Source organism: Mixophyes fleayi, chromosome 9 (assembly GCF_038048845.1).
Source record: "Mixophyes fleayi isolate aMixFle1 chromosome 9, aMixFle1.hap1, whole genome shotgun sequence".
Taxonomy (NCBI): Eukaryota; Metazoa; Chordata; class Amphibia; order Anura; family Limnodynastidae; genus Mixophyes; species Mixophyes fleayi.
In genome coordinates, this window is record NC_134410.1 from 86,404,531 (window position 1) to 86,422,025 (window position 17,495).

The 17,495-nt window shown below is 39.5% G+C and overlaps 1 protein-coding gene across 4 annotated transcripts in view; it reads right to left on the bottom strand.

The window, feature by feature from the left end:
* Nucleotides 1-1,035: 1,035 nt before the first annotated feature.
* The window catches only part of DNAAF6 (dynein axonemal assembly factor 6), a 102,258-nt gene continuing 85,798 nt past the window's right edge, over nt 1,036-17,495 (bottom strand). For all 4 annotated transcript variants that reach the window (XM_075184618.1, XM_075184620.1, XM_075184619.1 and 1 more), the window contains 2 exons: nt 1,945-2,030; nt 1,036-1,722 (listed from right to left, as the gene is read on the bottom strand). In XM_075184618.1, coding sequence (XP_075040719.1) covers nt 1,593-1,722; nt 1,945-2,030 — 216 coding nt within the window. In that variant the 3' untranslated portion in view covers nt 1,036-1,592. The remainder of the gene's footprint in view (nt 1,723-1,944; nt 2,031-17,495) is intronic.

Below are 17,495 nucleotides of genomic sequence, written 5' to 3' on the forward strand. Positions count from 1 at the left end.
GTTTTTGCTCTTATATAGTTAATGTGCAGGATTATTTTCTGAACCAGCATTCAGTTTGCCTGTTTTAAACAGTGTGACTTTTCCTGCCATATGACATAATGTGATTAGTACTTCTTAATCCACTCAACCCTGATGTAATTCTAATTGCTCAGCACAACAGAGCTTTTACTTGTAATCGAGTAAACTGTATTCATCACAGCTGATAAGGTTATACACTGCATGAACTACACGAGCCGTTGGGTGCATCAGCATAGGTGCATTAATGTGTAGCGCTTTACATCCTTATTGACCCAGAATAAGCCTTTTATTCCAATCCCATACTACAATTATTATAAAGAAAGCTAACGCTATCTCTAGCTAGGGGTTTCCCCTCATTACATCAACGGAGACTATATACTTCTCTCCGCTACTTGCCTGCTACAGTTGTTACAGTGGTTATCAGAAGGCTTGTAATATCAACATCAAAAGAGACACGGTTCTCATTTACCCTTTAAATCACCCTGTCTTCCTATTAACCACTACCTACCAGTACATGGAATGGTTTGCTGCTAAGGATTTACATAGATAATTCTCTGCATTTACACGACTATTCCTTCATATAATAGATCCCTATCAGTTGGTGTCTTTGTTTTTATTACACGTGTGTATGTGTGTATTTGAAAGTAATTTTTTTAATATATTTCACCTTGTCTTCCGGGAGGATATCGTTATTAATCAGTAATTAATAAAAGTTATATTTTAATAAACAAAAGGAGTGCTAATTTGTCCTTCTAATATGAACCCCTGTTCATTAATTTAGAGCATAAGAATAATAGTAACTAAACTTAGTGCAAAATATCTTAACTATTTATAGATTTTAAAAAATTACTGAAGTTGTATATATTCTGCCTAATTATGTCATAGCTTTGTCACCACAAACAGGTGACATGTTTTTAGACAAGTTGCAAAGGAAAGACCAGTCTAAAACTTGTCTGTTTTTAAGTCAATAACTCATAGAATAAATGATATAATACAATAGAATATATGAAGGTTTACTGTCAGGGTTATTATAACAATTTGTGCACTGGCGTAAGTAAATGAGGATGTAGTGTTTTATAATAAAAGGTGGGTGCTGTGGAAACAGCAGGGTTAATTTAAGGAACGGTGGATATTCTGGCGGGCAAAGCACAGAATTTTCACAGGGGGATTCTTTCCTTTCTGCAGAATATTCATATTTTATTTTTATGCATACTCTACATATTCCACACTGTATACAGTAAGCTTTAGATATATATATATCCCATCAGTTAGACTTTGCAGGTTGAAAATAAACCTGATGCATTCGAATAGGAAATACACTATTGCGTATAATTGTACAACATTTAATTCATTCTCATGTATATGTCCTTCTTTACTATCACTGGAATACTGGTGTATTATCAATGTGTTTACAAATGTTCAATTCTACGTAAATGAAATGGCAAATTACAGTCAGACAATAACACTAAACAAAATTTACAATATGAAATGAAGAACAAATTAGTTTCATATATGTAACACATGTCGACAAATGTTCTCACTTTGTAAGAGACATAAAATGGATTCCTGTACGGTTATGAAAAGTTGATGAAGTCGAAGTCTCGAACCATAGCAAGGGTCACTTCCAGAATTGCTGTGTCCACCATGAATTTAGCTTTTCCAGTTTTTTCATTTACTGGATGGGGAAGATGCAATCCCAGCTTACTAAGGAAAGAAGCAAGAATCTATAAGAACCAGGGATATGTTTTTATGCCTACTAATTTGAAATGAGATGAGTAGACGTTTTTGATTATTCTTATGTGGCAAGAAACTGCATTCTCCATTGATTCTATACAGTTGCTCATTGAATTCGGTGGACACATTGCATAGTCATTTTTTGTTAGTGTTTCCACGTGTTTGGGAAAGAAGCATACTTTGACAACTTACAATTTTGGAGTACGGAGGTCTAGGAACTTCTTCTTTATATCGATTGTCACAGCTGAAGTCTTAGTGTTGGGGAGCATGATTCTGACCTAAAGTAAAATAACTTTTAAATGATCTGTACAGAATGTCAAGAGAATATACAAATATTTATAGAGAAATCGAAGTGCGAGCCAAAATACTGGAAACTATGGGGCATATTCAATTGTCAGCGGGATTGACGAAAATCCTGCGGTGCGCGCACGATTACCGTTATTACAGTAATCGTGCGTGGAAAATCAGTTAATACGGAAATTTACTCGCTGGATTTCAGCTCGCAGCTCCCTGAGCCGCGAGCTGAAATCCAGCTAGATTTTACCGTATTAACTGTATTAGTTTTAACGCTGCGGGACTTTCGGACAATTGAATATGCCCCTATATGTGAACTAGTGAATGAAAGAAAATAAAAATCTGACCAGTTGGTGATGAACAAAAGTAAAAAAAAATTGGAATCTACTTTTGTGCTCCATAGAATTGTGAATATCACATTTCCACATACACCAGCAAAGGTGACTTCAGTAGGCCCGAAATAGGTATTATTACTGCTGTGTAAATATACTGCATCAAATAAAGACAAAAATTCTACTATGAAGAGATCATCAACAACATAACATATGATGGATGTATTTGCTTTGCGCAGAATTGACAAACTGCCTATGAAATATAAGTTAATTTTAGTATGTAACAGAAGGGCAGAACCCACCTAATGCCAAGCTAATAATTATACAAATATTTATAAAACACACCAACTTCTTTACTCAGGCTTTTTTGTTCTACTACAGGCATCTATTTAGGGGAAATGAGCAAAGTGAAGGACGTGGCAAGAAACAGATAAATAATTTTTCATATTCTGTCCATCCATTTCTGTATAAATTAAATATTAACCAGATGAATAGTAAACTAAGAGCAATAGCATCTTAGCACAGACATTTATTCAAGAACTGTTAGCTTGTATAGTATTGAATCCCATTTTGGTCAGCTTAATGCAGCAATTCACATTTTTTTTTAACCTTGCTCTCGCATTGGAAATTAAAGATACTAATGTGTGGCCTCATTGATTAAGCAACTGGACAGTTTTAGATCAGATTTTAAAACCTTTCAAAAGGTTTAAACTGACTTGAGAGAACTACATATAAAAGCACAAATAGGAAAACATCACATTTTTGCAAACAAATGCCTGTCACTTGATGCCACCTTGTCATTTCAGTCTAGGCAAATAATGGAGAAGTATGTTGTGACGTTAATACGAACAATGATACCGATAAGCCCTCAGAAAAGTTCTTGTTTTAATAGCCAGCAAGCTCTCGGACATCTTCCAACATGTAAAGGAAGCTAAGCCAAGTCGACTCTATTCAAAAGCAGAAACTGTAGTGTATGCATATAGCACAGGTGACATTCTAGTTAATCGCACCCATTTTGTTTAAAGACATGTACATTTATTGACTTGACAGCATATATACAGGTTGTAACACATTTATTTTTCCTTTAAAATATTCAAAAGACAGACTTCTGTAAATATAGTTTGCAATAATGCTCTCCTCCACTGCCACTATTGTTCCATCCTCCTCCATATCTGAAATCAATGATCAGGATGCAAAATAACCATGGTTTGGTCATCGATCACCACTGCTAGAACCTTCATTACCGGTTTTAGCAGAGGTGTGTTAATAAGGCCACAAACCCTGTCCAGAAAATTGTAATGCTAAAGGGCATATTCAACTGTTGGCGGTTTCCGACGCGGAAAAAGTATTACCGTTATTACGGTAATACTAGCCGGATTTCAGCTCGCAGCTCCCTGAGCTGAAATCAAGCGTGAAAAGTACCATAATAAACGGTATTTACGCTCACTATTACCGTAATGACGGTAATAGTGCGCGGGGCGCGTTACTTTTGGCTGTAACGCCAATTGAATATGCTCCTAAGAGTGATATTGAAAACTAACAGAAAGAGGGATTTAATAATTCATTCTATCATTTATTTTATATATAGAGTCGCCAAATCCACAGCGCTGTTCAGAGAATATTTGTCATTCATATCAGTCCCTTCCCCATTGGAGTTTACAGTCTAAATTCCCTAACACGCAGACACTGACTAGGGTTAATTTTGTCAGCAGCCAATTAACCTACCAGTGCTGCCCATGTCAATGCTAACCATTGAGCCACCGTGCTGCCCATGTCTTTAAGCATGTTAGGCTCACACCTTTGTTTAAGCATTATCAATTAAGGGTTACCTGGAGTGACTTATAAGACCAATTTTTGCTACAGGGATACAGGTTAAATTTTATTCTTTAAAGTACATTTTTCTGACTTTGCTAAGCCGAGTATGCTCATTGGTAGTCTGTTGCCCCCTGGATATTAGCACAATGTTTTAGATGTTACGGGCAGCTTACTACTTCTACATTCTGCTTTAATCATATGTTAGAAAGTCATGACATGCTTTATTTTAAGGGACATTCTGATTAAGTTGTAAGAAGGGGATTTATCTAGATATAACATTTATATAGATATAGGAGTAAAAAGTTGATGGCACCATTTATGCAAGGAGCCTGTGACATTCCCTTGAGAACAGTTTTTTGTTTGCCATAGACATGTAGATCTTTATTTTTTAATCCATTAACAAATAGGCAGACATATTGATACATATGTAGAAATAGAAATCCACAACATGTTATGGATTTATGATAAACTGTGGGAGTCCGGAGCAAAGGACATTAAGGAACTACAATATGTTGCAGATACAGTAAAGTTCCATGGGAAGTCTACACGGATACACACTTCCCAGTGCAAACTAAATGTAAAACAGGCACAGGCCTCTGCAGACCCGCCTGCTCTAAACCTGGATTCTTTGGGTTTGCATCATAAAACAGGAGACAGTAAACCACCTCCTGCGTAGTGACATTCTACAATAATATAGGTTAAACAGGCTTGCTATAAATGAGCATTTATCTATAAAAATGCATCTTGCCATTTTTCTCCTCATCCTCTACACTCAAACTCTCTCTCCTACATGAGCCATTTGGACCAATAATATTAGGCTCATGACTGCTAAGCATTACGCAAAATTAACCAATACAAACATGTGCAGATCTGTACAAATGCAGATCTAAAAAAATTTAATCTGTTAATAAATATACAAAAATATTGCTACATTATCTTTTTCTTGGAAACCATTTCTTGGAAATATTAACTCACAACACCATTAAAGAATGTAGAGTGCAAAAAATATTAAGGGGGGAGACAGAATTCAGAAACTGCAGGCTAGATGCAGATTAGCGACGGTAGGTGATATTCATCTGAAGAGGTGTCAGATACTACCAGAGTAGGTATCAGGACAAGGGTTACAGTTCTAATTCAGCAGACAAAGGGTTAAACAGGTACTAAGGTCAGGGCAGGCAGCAAGGATCAGTAGTTAGTAATAAAGCAGATGATCAAGGCTGAATCCAACGTACAATGGTGAGAATCTAAGCACAAGATGAGGTCTAACATATTTCAATTGTGGCTTAAGTTTTAGGCCATATTCCTCATCTTAGTTTATTTATTTGGCGCCACAGAATCTGCAACACCGCATAATCAACAAAAAAATAAACAGAAGAAAATACAGATAAGGGGCAACAAAAATAATAGAATCAGTAAAAATATATATAAGAAGAAATAATACAGAAAGCAACTACATAAGATGACACCACTAGCAAAAAGGAAGCCTTACAAAGAGCCCTGCCTCTTGTGATGATTAACATTCAAGAGGAGTAGGGAAGTAAACAGAGAAGACGGGTGGAGGAAAGTGAGAGGAAGAGATTGGTGGAGCGAGAGAAGGGAGTTGTTTAGGAAGGGGTGGGGTAGCAAAAGGTGATTATAGGGGTTATAGGGAAAGGAGTGGAAGACGCAGGTGGAGCGTGAGGAAGGAAATGTCTTAGGATGGGGCTGGAAAGGCAAGCATGAAAATGGGAGTTTTGACGGTGCGTCTGAAAGATTCAAGGTTGTGTGAGAGTCTGGGTGGGTAGTGCAGTTAGATTGGTACTCTGAACTTCTCTGAAATATTGGTGCAATAAAGAGAATAAAGTGACTTAAAATTGCTGCAAATGCTTCACATTCTCTCAGTGAATTTGAACCTCCTGTCAGTTCACATCAGGAAATAGAATGTGTTTTTAATAATTATACTATCAGTATTAGAATACTATAGTAGAAGATAGCAACATATCTGAACATATCGCATATGAAGGCAGATTTTATCCCTGCTAAGTATATTAAGATATCTGGTATATCTAGTTCCAGATTCTTCAATATATTGTTAGATCAAAATCTATTTATTTTTCATATTACATAACACAATATATGGTATGTCCTTCAGAACTAGTCAACCTAATGCACAGTGATTACAACTGTATAAGCATACACGGCTCTCTGTGTCAGGTATAAAAGTGGGTGATTTGTTGCCTGCCTACTAGGATACTAATACTTTGCGACTGGTCACACTAGTAATCAGAATTATATAATTAGTTGTCACAAAGTTTGCCTGGAAAAAGCAACCATAGCGAAACGCTTGTCTGCGTTTTTGCTGCAAAAATGCTTCAGATCTAATTGTATAAGAATAGTCCTCCTAATACTAAAGATCGTAAAATCCATATTGTGGCAACTAATTCTGATTACTAGTGTGCCCAAACTAAAAGTATTAGTATCCTAGTAAGCAGGCAGCAAATCAGACTATTTTGGGATTGAAAGATAGTGATAATACCTAAGGGAAAAAAAAGGCTAAATAATAAATATAAATAAATTTATATTAATGAGAAACAGTTGTTATAACTTACAGTAGTCCATCAATAACTTCTTTAAACTAGTATATTGAAATAGACTGCTGTTTATTTTACAGCCATTTGAGAGGAAAGTCAAAACGAAAACCCAGAAGACGAGATACACTTTTTCATAATTTTTCTTATGGTTATTTTTACATATTTCAAGCAATCACAGAAAATTATCCTGAAATTGTCTAATATTAATACCAAATATGTGTACAATTAATAAAAGTCTTACAGAGCTGCAGAGGCAGAAATTGCCTTTTGATTTATTTTTCCTAAAACGTTTACTTTTCTCTATTTTGGCTTAAACTCCTTGCTGCATAGTATTCTGTTCATATCTCATCATATCTGTAGTCAGCAGTGCCCACGAGAACACTATGGGCAAGGCATAGTAAAAATTATGTGTGCATGGTTTTACACAGCCAAATATATGATTATTTTTTTATAGGACGTGTTATACAGCTTCATTTGACCAGAATTCAATGAAGACCCTATTCTAATAACATCTATACAATACAAAAACATATTAGTGACCTTTATATAATACATTCTAGTGACCTTTACACCATATAGATCCTAAATCTCCTTGTGGCTGTGCAATACAGATCCTCAGTCTGTCAAGTGACTGTACACAAATCATACACTATTTTGAGAACCGCTCACACAGAGCTAAACACGGTTGGATACACAAACAAGTCCTCACATTAAGTACTTTTTACTTTTTAACTTGCCACAATGCCGTCTCAGGTAGAAAGAGAAATGGTAGTTCAAAAGTAAGCTAATGTTAGAACTGAAATAGCAAAAGTAAAAAAGTGGGGAATCATATTTTAGGAATGAGGGTCTCATAAAGCATACATTGTGTGAAGGGTAGACATAATGGCAATTAAAAACTGCAGAGTATTGTTTTGTTTATTCAAGAGAGATTTTTCAGCAGCAACCAAAATCCCACCACAGACTACAGCTGTGTGGAGGCATATGCTACTACAGTTCTTTGTAAACCATTCTCTCTCATCAATTCAACCCACTAATGAATAGTTTTATCAATACTATAAATGGGTGAAAAAAAAACAGATTTCAAAAACAGAACTTTTCCACAGCCCGTCCGAATAATTCATAGAAACATAACTTGAATTTTATTCTTACTTATTGTATATCTCTATAAATAATTGATGCACATGTTTTTAAAGCCATAGTATAAAAATATAGATTATTTAAGCATGAACAGTGTACAAATAACCACTGACTAAGACTGTGCTTGAATAATTATACCTTATAAGGCACTTTTGTGATTATATTTTTATCATATGATTTTATTTGTTCATTGAATCTCCCATAGACTTAGAAAGCTATGCTCATATGAAGAAGAGAACTTTAATATTTACTGCGAGGATATGGGATTCTTTGATCACGTAAGCCGACAAAGGATGAAGACACAACAGGGTCATTTCACATCAGATCATCAAAAAGAAAAAAATGAAATGTCCACCACCCATCTCAGATTTTAAGGATTTTTTTTTTTTTGATGAGAGGATGTCTATTATTTTTTTTCTCCACTACGATACCGAGCACTATGCTGTTTTTTTGTGTGGTAGTAATGTAAACCTTTGTTAAGCACCTAAAAAAAATTGGGATTTCTAATGTTGATTTAACCTAGCGTTTAATTCTGTTCAAAAGCTTGCATTTTTGCTGTAACTTGAAACGCAAGGCAGATAAATTATATGGTTTGTATTTTTGGATTTGGGGGGAAAAGTTACCTTAGGTGTCCAAATTTCATGGTGATTTTTTAATAAACACCTGTGATACTTCAAATAAACTGGAATAAATAAACCACAATTAGTAAATAGTAATGCATTTAAAAATCAATATTTCAGAAACTAATGGTCAGGCATAGTTTTTTGGACATCCTCTCTGAACTAGAAATTTTCATTAAAATCTGACCTCTTCAATCCGTCACTTCAAACTGAATTTGTGGACATTGGAGACGAAGCCTCAAATTTACAGTCTCAACAATTTTCTCCATACTCTGGCTGGTACATTATTATAGGAACAGAAATAACCTTCTTCTATCTTAGTAATCCCCCTCAACTTTACATACTTTTACTATTCAGATGTGTATATGTACAAAATGATTACATTTGTGCAAAATAATGCCTCTTCCATACACACCACAACACAATACCCCAGTGGTTCACAAACTGTGTGCCACGGATCCCTGGGTGATCTCACAAGGGTGTCGTGGCCAGGGCCGGTGGTAAGCAAGACAGGGGACTACTTGGTAATTATTTTGACTTAGGGGTGCCTTGAAAAAATTATTGAGACCCTAGGGGTGCCTCGAAGTGAGAAAGTTTAGGATCCACTGCAATACCCTCTTGGCTTTCAATACAGTTCATTATTCAATTGCTATCAGGACTAGCAGGATATCCTGTGGTTCTGTATACTGTGCAAACAATAGCCAGGCTGCTGGCTACAAAATAGATGATTGTTGATTAAGGCCTGGCTGAATGATTAATTATGGCGTAAGACTGCTGCAAAAAACAATCTTATATTATACCAATTGTAACATGGCTACTTAAATATTTTACCATCCATGTTATGACATTACTCAACTAATGAAATAGTGATAAGACAGTGCTCCACTTTAGATTTGCAAGAGCTGCAATAAATAGGATTTTTGTAAAATCTCTTTCACTTAACCCAGTTGGGGGACACTGCTCACCTTGGGTATAAAGGGCGCTGTGTGGAGTAAGGCACTAAAGATCTGTCTAGCCTGGTCCCCTCTCCTCTACGCCCCCTCTGGCCATCATATTCAGTTTATTTAATTAACAAAGCCGCAAGAGAGGGTGAAACACAAACAACAGAACAAATAACAGAACTGTCAGAACAAGGGTGGGAACGTAGTGTCCGCCAACTGGGTTAAGTGAAAGAGATTTTACGGTAAGTAGAAAAAATTGAGAATTATACTCACTGTTAATTTCCTTTTCTTGAAATACTCCATGGCAGCCCTTACAATGGGTTAATCCCTAATCAGCTAGTGTAGACAGGAAGAATTTTGTCCCATCTGGCCCCATATAAAAGGTAGCTCCTCCTCTTCCTCAGTGTCTTTCGTAACTTCCCAAGCCATCCTATACATAACTACAGAACAAGGGTGGGAAAATATAGGGCTGCCATGGCTTATTTCAAGGAAAGAAAATTAACAGTGAGTATATTTCTCAATTTTCCTTTCCCTACTCCATGGCAGCCCTTACAATGGGATATACCAAAGCAGTGCAATAATCGGTAGGGCAATAAAACCAACACCTTAATAAGGTCAAACAGAAAATTTATTCACAGCGTTTGCTGGAGAACCTTTCTCCCAAACTGTGTCTCCATAGAGACTGTAACATTAAGAAGATAATGCTTAGAGAAAGTGTACATCGACAATCATCCGGACTGCTTTACAGATGCCGTTTGCCGATGCCTGGGTTCTATGTGCCCAGGAGGTCGCTACCACCCTAGTTGAATGCGCCCTCAGTATCCTAGGTACTTCACGGCATTTTCTCCCTGTAGGCCTGTGCAATCACTTCTCTGATCCACTTTGCCAATGTGGGTTTGGAGGGGGCATGTCCTTTGCGAGGACCTTCAGGAAGTCCAAATAGTTGCTTTGTGTTCCTAAGATTTTTTGTCTTTATAATGTAAGCAGATATAGCTCTCACCACATCTAGAGTATGGAGACGTGTTTCGTCACTATTAGTGGGATGAGGGTAGAGAGATGGCAGAATCAATTCTTGATTGATGTGGAAGGAAGATACAACCTTGGGTAGATACTCCGGATTCGTCCTCAAAATTACTTTATCTTCATAGATATTCAGGAAGGGTTCTTCACACAATAACGCAGGTATGTCCCCTATTCGACGAGCCAAAGTGATTGCCACCGGAAAGAGCACCTTCAGAGAGATTGCTGAGGTAATTGCTCCATCAACGGGTCCGAATATATTTGAGTTATTTACGGAACTCAATAGATATACGAGATTACTTTGTCGCAAAAAGTATTTTGCGAACAAAACGTTGAAAAAAGTGGATTGGATACTGTTCATCAACCAATTGTCACAGATACAGAACAGGAAGCCCAGGCTGACTTAGAGGAACTATGGGCACAGAATTGCCATGACATAGATTTCCCCCATTGCAATTTTTGATATTAACCAACAAAAGACTTTTACCGGATTAAGGTTTAAAGTAAAATTTGAGTTCTTTCCAGTCCATATGAAAAGTCCACAGATGGACTGTTTTTATAAGATAACTATGAAACAATTTAGAGATCTATGTTACAAGACAAATAGGTTTGATAATAGAGAAAATGGAAATAAAAATAAAAATAAGAATAAGAAGAGAATGATTAATCTATCATTCCAAGAGCAAGAAGCTCTTAGAATGTTACAACAGGATCCATTTATTATCATTAAGAACGCTGATAAGGGGGGTGGGGTTGTAATACAAGATCTGATAGATTACAAGAAAGAAGCCCATAGACAATTGGACAATCATGTGTTTTATAAGTTACCAAACAATCCTGGTGTATTATATAGATCACAGTTAAAATATCTTCTTGATTTAGCTATGGATGAGGGGACAATTTTGAGGAATGAATTAGACTTTTTGTTTGTTACTCACGCCATCACACTTATATATTATCATTTGCCCAAAATTCATAAACAATTACAGTCACCTCCAGGACGTCCCATAGTCTCGGGTATCGGTTCACTTACGGTTAATCTTTCAAGTTATGTTGATTTTTATTTGCAACCACTAATGATTAAACTGAAATCACATATTCGAGATTCTACATACCTTTTGGGTTTACTCCAAGATGTTGTTTGGGATGATGAAATTGCGTTTCTCACAATGGATGTAGAATTCTTATACACAAACATTCCCCATATGAAAGGAATTGAGGTTATAGAAGAAACATTAAAACAAAATGATGAACTATCGGTTACACATCAGAAATTTATTGTGGATTCTATATCTTTTATTCTAAAACACAATTATTTTTTATTTGATGGGAATTATTTAAAAATTATGGGGAAGGCCATGGGGACGCGCTTCACCCCGAGCTATGCCAACCTATATGTGGGGGCCTTTGAGGAGTCCCACGTGTGGCCGGGCGAGTTCGGGGCGGACCTCGTCCTCTATGGCCGTTATATTGACAATTTATTTTTTATTTGGAAAGGAGGGGGTGGGGGGGGAGTCACGTGCACGGGCTTTCATGGATTATATCAACCAGAATGATTATCTTAAATTTACATACAAATACCATAAGACTGAATTCCTCGATTTGTCCCTTACAGCCATCGATGGTGCAATATCCACTTCCACATACTTCAAGCAGATAGACTGCAACAACTATCTCCATTTCTCAAGTGCTCATTACCATAAATGGAAGAGAAATATTCCAAAGGGAAAATGCATGCGTTTACGTCGCAATTGTTCAAATAGAGATGTTTTTTTACAACAAGCTAATATAATGTCCAATAATTTTTTGGATCGAGAATATCCTCCTTCTCTTGTACAACAAGCATTTGAAGAAGTGTTAGAAATGAACAGAGGGACTTTATTAATTCAGGATAAGAGTAAGATACTGTCACGGGCACTAGGAGTCTTTACCCAGGGATCACCAGGTGATAGGCTTACCAGAGCAGTATAGGTGGTAATATGGTACTCTGGTAGCAGGGTGATCACGGAACAGGAAATAGCAGATGATGAGATGCTCAGGAAAGTCTATGACTAGCAGCACTGGCAATATGGAGGTAGTAATACACGAGGAACTGTATGGACAAAGGACACGTGAAGGTAGTCAGTGGTCTGCGGTAGCAAGTTGTACCACTGCTATAGTGAGGAGGAATGTCCAACAGAAACGAGGAGGTGATGAGAGTCAGCGGTCTGCGGATAGCAAGTTGTACCGCTGTCTGAGTGAAGGAATGGAATCCAAGTGGAGGTATCCGGGAAGTCAGTGGTCTGCGTTAGCAAGTTGTACCACTGCTATGTGAGAGGATACTGGAACAGGTGAAACTGTAAACAGGAGTCAGTGGTCTGCCACTAGCAAGTTGTACTACTGAATATATATGTGAGGAGGTGCACGGGGATAGACTGCAACACAATATATACACGGACACCTTGACTTTGATCCACAGTAATATGCACAATATAAATGTATAAATGACTGAACAACACTGCCAATATAGAAAGTCTCTTGAAGTAATCCGGCATGAGATAACACAGTCAATGATGGCAGTAGAGTCAGCAGATAGTACACTCCAGAGGAGAACCAACACAGTCAATGATGGCAATAGACTCAGCGGATAGTACACTCCAGAGGAGAACCAACACAGTCCAGCAAGGTATGCAATACACAGCACAGTCAATGGGAAGTATGCATACCGTGGTTCAGGAGAAGGCAGTCAGACAGGAGTGCAGAGATACCTGAAGGGCAGGAGGCCAGCAGGATACAAGTCCCTGGATGGGTGAAGCAGGGGTCTAGCAGGTGCAGCGCACAGGTAGGTAGACCAGCAGGGAACACAGGAAGGAGTGGAGAGCGGATCAGCAGTAGATGGATGAGTAGCGCTGAGAAGTAACAGCAGCGGGTCTCTGCGGGAACACGGAGGTAACCAATAGCAACCAGCAGGTGCAGTAACGATGGGACACCGGAGCAGAGTTGAACTGGAACAGATGATCACGGAGAGTAGCGGGTAGCAATAGTGGCAGCAGACTCAAGGAAACACGGTAGAGTAGAGAAGGACTGAAGACTGAAGCGCACAGAGGCAGCGGATAGGAATCAGCCAAACAGTCACGATGAAACACAGACGGGTTGCAGGTTGAAGACTGTAGTGCACGGAGGCAGCGGATAGGAATCAGCTAGCAGTCACGATGATGAAACACAGACGAGTTGCAGGTTGAAGACTGTAGTGCACGGAGGCAGCGGATAGGAATCAGCCAAACAGTCACGATGATGAAACACAGACGAGTTGCAGGTTGAAGCCTGTAGTGCACGGAGGCAGCGGATAGGAATCAGCTGGCAGTCACAATCATGAACAGGTGAGTGGATGTGAATGAAAGACTGTAGTGCACGGAGGCAGCGGATAGGCATCAGCTAACAGTCCCAATGATACAAGGTAGAGTTGAAGTGGTTAGAAGACTGTAGTGCACGGAGGCAGCGGATAGGAATCAGCTCACAGTCACGATGATACAGTAGATGGTAGAAGTGGTATGGGAACCACAGTAGCAGAAGTGGTTTGGAAACCACAGAGGTAGAAGTGGTTTGGAAACCACAGGAATCAGCAGGGCTGAATAAACAAGGAAACACAGGAACACCTTCAGAGACTCATGGGGAATGAGACTCCAAGATCAGGCAACGTGGTGTTGACCACAGGTGCTTAATATAGGGAGGTTGCCTGATCTGCCAATTAAGTTAAAGGAACATACACTGAAGGTTTAGAAAGGGCTGCGCATGCGCAGTCCCTCAGGATGGAGGACGACCACGGTTCCTAAATGTCCGGGAAGAAGCACTCACAGTCCGGTGAGTGACAGTACCCCCCCTTTTAAAGGTGGGCACAGAACGCCTGGAACCGGGCTTGTCCGGATTTTTGGAATAAAACTTCTTCAGAAGGGCAGGAGCATTAAGATCTTCAGCTTTGATCCATGAACGCTCTTCAGGACCAAAGCCCTTCCAATGAACGAGGAAACGGAGGACTCCTCGCGAAATTTTTGCATCCAATACCTCAGTAATCTCGAAATCCTCCTCCTGATGAACTTGAACTGGCTGCGGTGCTGAGGGAGGAGTCGAGAAACGGTTGATGATGAGAGGTTTGAGCAAGGACACATGGAAGGCATTGGAAATCCGAAGATTCTTAGGAAGAAGAAGTTTAACACATACTGGATTGATAACTTGAATGATCCTATATGGACCAATAAAACGAGGGGCGAATTTCATAGATGGAACCTTCAAACGAATATTTTTGGTAGATAACCAGACACGATCTCCAATTTTTAGTGGTGGAATAGCCCGCCTCTTCTTATCTGCGAAAGACTTATATTTGTTAGATGTCTTCTTTAAACAGGTTTTGACCTGAGACCAGATATTTTTGAAGGTCTGACAAGCAGTCTCCACAGCAGGAACTTGGGTGGGCGGGAGGGCAGGAAATTCCGGAAAAGACGGATGGTGACCGTAGACCACAAAGAATGGAGTTTTGGATGATGACTCATGGTACATGTTGTTATGGGCGAATTCAGCCCAAGGGAGCAATTCTACCCAGTTGTCTTGGTTGGCTGAAGAGAACATCCTAATAAAAGTCTCAAGATCTTGATTGACTCGTTCCGTTTGTCCGTTAGATTGCGGATGGTAAGACGATGAGAGTGCTAATCGTATGCCCAAGGTTTTACAAAGGGCCCGCCAGAATCTGGAAACGAATTGTACTCCTCTATCTGACACAATCTCAGACGGACATCCATGGATGCGGAAGATTTCTTTAATGAAATGTTCAGCCAGAGTAGACGAGGAAGGTAAACCGGACAGAGGGACGAAATGAGCCATCTTCGAAAATCTGTCTACCACTACCCAAATAGTATTGTGATTCTTACTTGGTGGCAAATCAGTAACGAAATCCATACTAATATGGGTCCAAGGCTTGGACGGAATGGGTAGTGGTCGCAGCAACCCTGCTGGAGTTCTGCGGGAGGATTTGAACTGAGAACATAAATCACAGGAAGCAATAAACTCTTTGACGTCTCTCCTCATTGAAGGCCACCAGTAACTTCGAGAGAGAATCTCAAAGGTCTTGTGTTCACCGGCGTGTCCAGAAAAACGAGAGGCATGGAACCACGAAAGGATTTTCCTCCTCAGAGTAGGAGGCACGAGGGTCTTCCCAAATGGTAGCATTTTGGTGGATGAAGCAGCCAGAGAAATACATTTGGGGTCTAGAATAGCATGGTTGGGAACCTCTTCTACATCAGAGGACGTCACAAAAGCTCGAGATAGAGCGTCAGCTTTCTTGTTCTTAGCAGCTGGTTTGAAGGTTATAATTAATTCAAAACGGGAAAAGAAAAGAGACCATCTTGCTTGACGAGGGTTCAAGCATTGAGCAGATTGCAAATATGACAAGTTCTTATGATCCGTGAAGATCGTCACCGGATGGCGAGCTCCTTCCAACAAGTATCTCCATTCCTCTAATGCAGCTTTGATGGCCAGCAACTCCTTGTCCCCGATAGTATAGTTTTTCTCTGCGGGCAGAAGACCCCGAGAGTAGAAGGCACAAGGATGTAATTTTTGTTGCTCCGAGCGTTGGGAGAGAATAGCTCCTAAGCCCACATTAGAGGCATCTACTTCTAGGAAGAAGGGGAGTGTCACATCAGGTTGTCGCAGAATGGGAGCAGACGAGAAGGACTCTTTGAGGATTTGAAAGGCTTGGAGAGCCTCAGATGACCATTGCTTAGTATTAGCCCCTTTCCGAGTTAAGGCCACAATGGGAGATGCAATGGATGAGAAGTCTTGAATGAAGCGTCTATAGTAATTGGCAAAACCTAAAAAACGCTGGATGGCACGAAGAGTAGTTGGCTGAGGCCAATGTAGTACAGCATTTACTTTGTCTGGATCCATCTTCAGGCCAACTCCGGAAACTATATACCCCAAGAATGGAATCTGGGGTAACTCGAATGAACATTTTTCCAATTTACAGAACAACGAGTTTTTCCGTAGTCTGGAGAGGACCTCTGCCACATGTTGGTGATGAGAAGGCAGGTCCTGTGAGAAGATCAATATGTCGTCCAGGTAGACAACGACACATACATATAATAAGTCCCGAAAGATCTCATTGATGAAACCCTGGAAAACCGCGGGGGCATTACACAGCCCGAAGGGCATTACTAAATATTCGTAATGCCCATCTCTGGTGTTAAACGCGGTCTTCCATTCGTCACCGGAACGGATTCTAATTAAATTGTAGGCACCACGAAGATCCAACTTAGTAAATATCCGAGCTCCCTTGATGCGATCAAATAGCTCAGTGATCAGCGGAATGGGATACCGATTCTTGATAGTAATGGCGTTGAGTCCACGAAAATCTATACAAGGGCGTAATGATCCATCCTTCTTTTTGACGAAGAAGAACCCAGCTCCAGCGGGAGAGGTGGAAGGTCGAATGAACCCACGCTGGAGATTCTCCTGTATGTACTCAGATGTGGCTTGAGTTTCAGGTAACGAGAGAGGATAGACCCGACCCCTGGGAGGAGTCTTGCCAGGTAGAAGGTCGATCGGACAATCCCAAGAACGATGAGGAGGAAGACGTTCAGACTGAGCTTTATCAAACACATCGGCAAATGAAGCATACTGAGGAGGGAGTCCCGGGGAGGAAGATGAGATGGAAGATTGCTGTACTTTAAGAGGAATAACTTGAGAGAGACAACGATGGTGACATTCAGGCCCCCAAGACGTAACTTGAGGGGTGCGCCAGTCAATCTGGGGAGAGTGACATTGAAGCCATGGAAGGCCTAAGACAATCGGACTTGTCGTAACAGGAAGAATTAAAAACGAAATTTCTTCATGGTGTAGTACACCAATCTGAAGGGTTACTGGAGACGTACTCTGGGTGATGAGACCATTGATGAGACGTGATCCATCTATAGCCGTCACAGTAATGGGTGTTTTTAAAGTGATCACTGGTAGGGACCATTGATTCACTAGTGATTTAGAAATGAA